Source organism: Aegilops tauschii, chromosome 1 (genome assembly GCF_002575655.3).
Source record: "Aegilops tauschii subsp. strangulata cultivar AL8/78 chromosome 1, Aet v6.0, whole genome shotgun sequence".
NCBI classification, from domain to species: domain Eukaryota; kingdom Viridiplantae; phylum Streptophyta; class Magnoliopsida; order Poales; family Poaceae; genus Aegilops; species Aegilops tauschii.
In genome coordinates, this window is record NC_053035.3 from 127637991 (window position 1) to 127646800 (window position 8810).

Below are 8810 nucleotides of genomic sequence, written 5' to 3' on the forward strand. Positions count from 1 at the left end.
TTCCACATCCCCGAGAACTGGAGTAAGGAAGCTGCAGTCAGATCAGCCTTGAAGTGATGCAGCCATTTGTCCTGTGCCAAGGCATCTTTAATTGTGATCCTACGCAACGTGCATTGACGAAACAGCTCCGGGTATCTTATGCTGAAACTTGTTTTATTTAACCAAGGATCTGTTCAGAATTGGGTTGCCGCACCGTCGCCAATGTTGAATTTGATGGAAGCACAAACAGGGACTTGACGGCAGCATTCACAGGCAAAGGCAGCCCTATTCATGGCCTCGAGCTGTCCATCCAAGACAGCCATACCCAACGACAACGAAGTGCATCACTCTTTAGGAGAAGGTTTCGGAATACCCAACCTGCCACAAGCGCACTAGAGACAGAGCTGTTTCCAGTTCACCAGACACCTACCATGAGACAGAGCTGTTTCCAGTTCACCAGTCACCTACCATTGACGTCTCGGCCTTGTTAGCTCAAAGAAAACCCCTGTGACCCATTTCAAACTTTTTCACCAGCCAAATTGGGAGGGGGGGGGGGGGGGGGGTGGTCAATGGCCATTAGTTGGAAGGCAAGTTCAACTTGTTCCATGAAGTTGTTTTTACCTTGAAAGGGGGCAGCCCGGTGCATGTAGCTCCCGCTAGCGCAGGGTCCGGGGAAGGGTTCGACCGCTTTGGGTCTATTGTACACAGCCTTGAAGCTTAATAAAAAATGGGCTGATAATGGACCCTCTTCAATCTCTTGAATCCGAAGGGCATCCCCAAGTAGGTGCATGGGAACTCCTTGAGCGAACAGGCATGCCCAAGTAGGTGCATGGGAACTCCTTGAGCGAACAGTTCAGCTCCGCAGTCAACTGTTAGACATCAATGTTGTCACATCGGATAGGGAAAATGGAGCTCTTTGCATAGTTGGTCCTGAGGCCACTCGCATAACCAAAGATATCAAGAATGATCTTCGTAGCATGAATGTCATAGGCGTGCGGACCAATGAAAAGGATCACATCATCGGCATAGAAAGAGGCCCTAATCCTGGGGATATTGGGACCAAGAGAGGTAAACACCGCAGCTTCTTCAGCAGTCTTGAGCATGGCCGCAAGAGTATCCAATACCAGCACAAACCGGATAGAGGACAATGGATCTCTTGGCGGAGCCCTCGCTGGTGAGTAATCTTTTCATAGAGCTCGCCGTTTACCAGTATCCTAGTCGACGATGAGGCTAGCAGCACAGCAATCCAATCTCTCCATCTCCCGTCAAACCCTTTGGTTGACAGTACTGCTAGGAGGAATTCCCACGAGGCTGTATCAAAAGCCTTTTCCACATCAAGCTTGAGCATCAAAGCAGGGGTCTTCTTGATACTAAGCAATCTTCAAACTATTCTATCCACATACATGCCGACCCTCGATTGCTGTTTTGGTACCATAATACTGATCTGAGCTACACTTGTGAGCTTTTGCTCCATGGAGATGATTTGATCTACTACACTTTGATATGCCCACTGACAAAATTTCAGTGTCGCAAGGGCGTGTATGCTGCAACTTCGGGTCACTTGAATCTTATGCTATCCTTCGCCTTAATAATTTATTTGATCTAGATGATGAATTTGAGGGCAGTCCATTCCTGAAAAGGTCCATTTTCAGATGACGGTAGCTGAGGACCTGCACTGAATGTTTTAGACAGCTTAGTTTTCCCGATTAAATCTATGCTAGTATTCCTTTGGCCGCTGTCTCTCTCGCCTTGTCTTCCTTGTGGAAGCCAGCCTGGTATTCCTGCGCCTGATCCCGCCAGCGAGCTTTATGTCGTCACTGTGGAAGCCAGCCTTACATCAACTCTAGTTGACCGCCATGTATGTAGTCGGCATATGAGCACGTCGTCATATTTGCAGATCATATTGCATATGGAGCGCAACTCTAGCAGAGTGACATATCTGTTGTCGTCGTATTGCATATGGAGTGTGTAAAGTCATGATATCTACGGCCTGACATATTGCATAGAGAGCGTGCTCCATATGCATATGCAGTTGGAGGTTGGTCCGGCGACGTGCAAACTTATGCATATGCATTTGGAGGTTGGTCAGGCGACGTGCAAGCTCAGAGTCGTAGGGTAAAAACACTCATTACAAACTCAGCATCATGCGATCATTACATAGTAACATCCTGGAGCTGGGCTGGGACGTCTTCCAACATGATCTGATCCCCAATAGTTCTAGCATGTGCCGCTAGTCCGTGCGCCAGCCTATTGCAATCTCTGCTGATAGCCCTGACGCACTAGGAGGAGCAATTTTCCGCCATGTCTTTGATGTCAACAAGTATCGCCGACCGAGGTAAAACTAGATGCTGCAACTCTGTAGCCAGGCTTGCCCAGTCGGTTTCTATAATGGCTGGACAGCGGGCGGGGCAGCGGTGGCGGCCACCGGTGCAGATGGGATCGGGACAGTAGCGGCGGCGGAAGACATGTTCGTAACCTAAATTGATACCATGTAAACAATTATGATTTGTGGGAAACTGCTCGACACCCTAATGCGGGTGTGGCTCCTTTTATATATAAGGGTACATATTGTACACAAATACAATATACGGATATACACAGAAGTTCTATACAAAATACAGTCTAACATGAAGTAGGACCCCTGGAGAACGTCGGCGGGGCACTTGCCGCCATCGCCCTCCGCCAGATCTCGCAGGGTCTCTTCGTCTTCGGTCGCCGGCCGGCCAGACAGGCCTCCGCCGATGAGCTAGTTTGCTATATATGTTGCTCATGAGCTAGGTGGGTGGGTAGGTTGGGCGCTCTTGATTTGTCCGGTGACGTACGTGATCGATGAACAAATCTAACTAGTTTAATGAGTTGTTACAACTAAATCAATTAACAAGAGCCTCTCCCCACTAGTATTTGTTTGGCTTTCTACCAGAGCTTATGCGTACCCCCACAAGACAAATATGTCCATTCTAAAAATATATAGACCAATTATGGGCAGCCAATCCGTATGTAGTTCCATCTTGCATCCTCAATGGACGATCAATGGTTGTCTACAAGTGGGTGCTGCTAAATATCGGTGCTACTTTCCTCGTAAATAAGTGGAAAAGTTAGCGAGTGAACGCGAAAGTTCTATTCTAAGCGAAGCTAATGTGACTCGGGTGAACAGTAAAAATATATATCAGAAAATTCTATTTTTTATGTGAAACATTGACAAATGTTTTCATAGCTTACAAAATTTCATCATGAAATGACATTTGTGGAAAATGTGGTAAAAAAATCGATGCTCCAAAATGCTTCGATTTTTTTTGCCACGATTTCCACGAATGTCATGCGATGATGCAATTTTGCAAGCCAACAATTCTTTTTGTCAATGTTTCACATAATAGAAATTCAGAATTTTTTAATTTTTATTTCTACTATTTTTTTATTTAATGTTCATCCGAGCTCACATGAGCTCGGGATTAGAACAGCCGCGTCTCAAGTGAACGTTCTAACTTTAAAGTTAGTGCATCATGGCGAGTGACTTTCAGGTGGCCTCGGCGCTATGCGCAAATCTTTCCCAAATGCTCCGCCCACCTCATCAAATGTAGTTCAGAGGAGAGCGAGGTTGCCAGGTAGGAGCTCAACTGTCCAATCCTCCCCTTCCCATGCAAGTATCTCGGGGTTCCCTTGAGGCTAAGGAAAACTAGGACGACGCAACTACAACAATCTAGTGGACAATGTGGTTGATCGGCGATGGCGTGCCTCCATTCTATTCCATGGTGGTGAGATTCTGCTCGTCAAAACCACGCTCAGAACGATGCCGGTGCACATGATTCTAGCGTTAGATCTCCCTGCCTAGTCGGAAGAATGGACGTAAAGGGCAACCATTGCCTTGTGTCCTGGGACAAGGTATGTTTGCCGAAGAGGATAGGTAGCCTAGGTTTGCCGAACCTGCAATTACTAAACTTGGCTCTCTGGAATAGATGGCCATGGATGGATAGGGTAGTCGGCGAGAAACCATGGAAGGAATTTAACATGCAAGTCCTCGAGGAGGCCATAGCCTTTTTCTATGGGGCTATGAAATCCACGGTCAGGGAAAGGACGGAGACCCTCTTTTGGGAGGATTGTTGGCACGAAGATGGTTGCGTCAGAGACTTTGCGCTGCATCTCTTTGCCCGTGTGGACAAGCAAACTGTCCGATCTCTTTTGGTTAGGGATGGACTCATTGACAATGGATAGTGGACTGATGTGTGCCCAAACATGGCAGGGAAAGTGATTGTAGAGTTCCTTCAACTCGAAGCTTTGCTTGGGGGCTTTTAGTTTTACGCTGATGCGAAGGACAACCTGCAATTGGCGTGGGAGAAGGACGGTAGATTCTCGGCTAGATTTGTCTGCGATGCTTTGTTTATTGGGAGAATGCAACCCGACGCTATGCCCCTTCCGTGACCAAGGGCCGGAGGACTTGCAACATGTTCTTCTTGGTTGTGTGCTTGCTCAGGAGGTTTGGACGGTGACCCTTCCTCGTTGGGGTAAGGCACACTGATCCCCGAGATTGATGCGGATTTGGTGGATTGGTGGGTCGACAAGGAGCCACAAAGGCAGCTCCCCGCAGATGCATATTTAGCCATCATGTTGATTCTTTGATGCTTGTGGCGGTATCGCAATGATGCCGTCTTGGGCAATGCCCATGGCAGCGACAGTGCTTGGCAGCGTGCGGGAGGAAGGGCTGAGCTGGCAAGCGGCGAGGCTTATTCTTAGGGAAGGACTAGTAGAAGGGTAAAGATGTAGTGAGTAATCCGTATAAAGTTATGTGGCCCTATGGGGTTTTAGCCGGTCCACCATGTTGTATTAGCCATTTTGGTTCCTCTTAATCTATGTTTGTGATGTTGGACGTATACTTGATTTTATTTAACTACTAGATGATGCCTTGATTTTATTTAACTACTAGATGATGCCTCACACGTTGTGTCAGTATATTATGAAGAATTTTAAGTGATTAAACTTCTGGGTGTGTCGATTCATATCGATGAGCTCGACATGAAAAAAGAGCGATGACATACATGTACAAACAACAATGGGAAATGGAATAAGGTACTATAAATGACAAAGCAACCACCTGACACCACATTGAAATGTACATTGAAAGATTTCGTTATCATATCTAGACAACTTGAAAGTGAAGCGTTCCCTATTTAGTTGTCTTGTACTGATGTGTAACAAAGTAAATGGAAGCATACTTGAATTTTCTTATAACATTTGAAAATATACAGCTTCAATTTATGTAAAGGAGTAGATTCCACTCTGACAAAACTAGACAAAAACATAATAACTGAATCTCAAAATTAGTTCTCAAATGCATAGACACAAAAGGTGGATGCATAGGGAAAATATTTATTTGACGTGAAATTGTTGACAAATAGGACATGGGATTAATATTTTGTGAATTATTCATTCGTCTATGTTCGTGTGTCTTCAATTTGGATCATTCCGATCTACACTTCTCTTCATCTCGATGATTGTTGTTCTGGCGCGCTTGTTATATGATGCCTTAGCACGACGACTTCCAGGCTGTCTACTACAACAAGTTTTGCCCGACTCCATCAAAGAAGGGGCGATGACGACGGCGTGCATTCGGCTCGATTTAGTGCTCGTAGATGTCGTTAGGTGGACTACAGATCTCGATGTAGATTTTATTAGTTTTTATATTCGTTGTACTGTCATGATTGAAAATGAATAGATTGAAAGTTCTTCCGCATTTTTTTCATGAGTCTTCACATTAGAAAATGACGTAAGAGAAAATATATTTATAATTTTGGGTCTGTTAGGGCACATCTAGATGTGGCCTAGTTATTGCACATCTAAGTGACTCAATGAAGGGTAAACAAGAAAATGAAAATGAAAAAAAAATACTCGCATGAATTTTCGCGTAAGATCAATGATATACTCCCTCCGTCCCATAATATAAGAGCGTTTTTGACACTACACTAGTGTCAAAAAGTTCTTATATTATGGGACAGAGGGAGTAGGATTTAGATGTCACATTTAGATGTGCTTTAGCAAAATTATGTAATCTTTTATCGAGATGATAATTAGGAAATCCACATTAGAAAACTGAATACACAAGTACTAGTGCCTAAAAAAATCAACTCCAAAAAAGAGAAGCAAACATTTAACGAAGCATGCGTTGCATGTGTGAACGCTTTGCTGGACAGGGCTCTGTTCACGCAATCCCAGCCCTTATTTAGGGAAGTCCTGCGACGGCTGCGATGTCTTTCTTGATGGTCTCTTTCTTGTCGGGAGTGGCCAAAGCGAAGGCAACGCTCACGGCTCTGCCACGGCAACCGTCCTCGCAAATGGTGGCGCAAGCAGGGTCTTTCTTGCCCTCGGCGCAGAACTTGCCGCACTCACCGATGCAGGTGGCAGCGATCGCGTTGATCTTGTCGCTTGGCTGGCGGGCCTGCTTGTCGATGGCTTGAATCACGGCCGTCTTCTCCGACGCCGAGCTCTTTGCGTACACGTCGGCGGCGAAGGAGAGGCTCTCGACTTCGACGCGGCAGATGGTCTCGCACCTTGCGCTGCACGCGAGGTCTTTCTTGCCTGTGCCGCAGAGCTTGGTGCAATCGTCTAGGCAGTGGGTGGCCAGCCCAGCAGCCTGGTTGGCGGACTCGGCGGAGGAGACGGCACCTTCACTCTTGTTGCTCAAGATCTCGACCGCGGCGGCCTTCTCGGTGGGCGGGGCGGCAGTGAAAGCCTCCGCCGCCGCCTTGAGACGGCAAGCGCTGTCGCATGGGGCTTGAGCAGTAGCCGCCGGCACTGATGCGGCTGCCACCACGACGGCGACGAGGAAAGACACGCTCATCGCGGTTCTGCTCAGAGCCATTGCTGACTAACTTCTTGATTGGTTTGGAGGGGGACGAGGCGATCGAATAGATGTTGCAGCTGCTGCTGAGGTTGATGCTTTGTGTGTCATGGAGTGTGAGGCAGGAGCTTTCTTTATTTAGGAATGGCGTGAGGCCAGGAGATTTTTGCGTACCACCAGTGGTGGATGCCAAATAGTAGTAGATAGCATGTTAACGCCTTTTTTTTGCATGTTAACGCCCTTTATCTGTACTTTATTTTATTTTTGCACTTGAAAAACTTAAGATTTCTGTTTCAACTTTCCTTCGTCCAATTTCTGTAGACGCCCCCCTTCCTTATTTTTTTTCCTTCCATCTTTGATTTTTGTCTCACCGATTTTCCCTAAAACCAATTCAATTTGTAGAGAATGATTTGGTGCATCGATAATTGATTGATCGTGCACTAGGCGCGCGCACACACACACACACACACATATATACCGGTGTCTGTCTTCCAAGATACAAGTACATACAGGGGAGAGATATACTACAGGTGTCGCATACAATACCCAGACCTACGTACATGTACACATGTTCAACACCCCCCGCAGTCGAAGCGTCGCCGGTGAAGGAAAGACTGGACTGAAAACCCTCGAAAGTCGAGGTAGGTAGTCCCTTCGTTATAACATCAGCGAACTGCTGATCGGTGGGCACATGCAGAACTCGAACACGACCATGTGCGACGTGCTCCCACCATAGTTACTCGGTGACGGGGCCGAATGCAGGGCGGCGAGGAGCACGAGATCCCACGGCGGCGGTACCTGGGGCGGGTAGAACTCGCCGTAGGCAGGCGCGGGGGCGGCGCCGTAGCCGCCCGTGGCCGGCGATGCCGGGTAGGGGGCGGCGCTGGGCGCGGCGAAGAACGCCTGGTGACTCGCTGGACGGGACCCAAGGATGCCCGGGGTAGGAGCCTGAGGGATCGGCATCGTGTACGCGTGAACGACACCTGTCCACGGATTGGTGCCGCAAGTCCACGGTGGGGTGGGCTGCTGCTGCTAACGAGCCCCCCCCCCCCCCCCCCCCCCCCCGCGCGTGCGCTTGTTGTTGCTGCTTGCGGCCGCCCCCGCGACGGTTGCCGCGCCGCCCGCCACCCTGCGGTGGTTGCCGCGCCGCCCGCCACCCTACGACTGCTGCTGGGGGGCAGCGGGAGGGGCGGGGGCGCGGGTGGGAGGGGAAAAAATCCTGGGGGCACGGGGGGCGGCCGGCGGCGGGGCGCCACGGGAGGTGCCGGCAGCGAGAGCATGGTGCTGCACGCGCTTCTTGACCCCCTTCATCCGGCGCTCCTCCAACCGCAAGTACGCCACAAACTTGGGGAAGGAGGGCTCCGGCATCAAGGTGAGGTTGGAGGCGGCGTTGCCGAAGTCCTCGTTGAGGCCGGCGGTGAGCGTGCTGAGGAGGAGGTCGTCATCAACCTTGGTGCAGATGTCACGGAGTTCATCCGCCACCGTCTTCAGGCGGCGGCAGTAGTCATCGATAGACTGGTCATCCTGATGTCAGTCAAAAAATTCCTGCTACAGAAAAACGCGGCGCTGAAGCTTGTTGTCGGTGAAGAGGCCGTTGAGCTTGACCCACACGGCGCGGGCGTCATCACCATTGCTCACGACTGTATGAAACAGGTCCTTCGAGATGGTGGTGAAGAACCACCGGATGAGTGTGGCGTCGATCGCGGTCCACTCGGAGTCACCCACCATGGCGCGGGAGTCGATGGTGTCGTCAACATGATCCACGAGATTGTTCTTGTGGAAGAGTGATACGTCTCCGTCGTATCTACTTTTCCAAACTCTTTTGCCCTTGTTTTGGACTCTTACTTGCATGATTTGAATGTGTAGCGACCATACCTCAAACAGTCTAGTCTCTGTGCATCAGTGTCATCCCTGGATCGGTAATGCTGACATGCACAGTACTTTGAAGGATTAATAACAGAGTAGCAATCACACACTTATTACATCGAATAGTTCAAGAGAA

The 8810-nt window shown here is 48.9% G+C and overlaps 2 protein-coding genes across 2 annotated transcripts; both read right to left on the reverse strand.

Annotated features, from left to right (window-relative positions):
• Nucleotides 1-577: 577 nt before the first annotated feature.
• On the reverse strand, nt 578-7395 carry LOC109738201 (uncharacterized). The gene has a single exon (XM_045233275.1). It carries the CDS (start codon nt 6827-6829, stop codon nt 6191-6193), a length of 639 nt encoding a protein of 212 aa, XP_045089210.1. The 5' UTR covers nt 6830-7395; the 3' UTR covers nt 578-6190.
• Nucleotides 7396-7966: 571 nt separating this feature from the next.
• LOC109756539 (uncharacterized) lies at nt 7967-8536 on the reverse strand. Its single transcript, XM_020315389.1, has 2 exons — nt 8369-8536; nt 7967-8323 (listed from the first exon to the last, which is right to left on the reverse strand). Exons 1-2 carry the CDS (start codon nt 8534-8536, stop codon nt 7967-7969), a joined length of 525 nt encoding a protein of 174 aa, XP_020170978.1.
• Nucleotides 8537-8810: the final 274 nt, after the last annotated feature.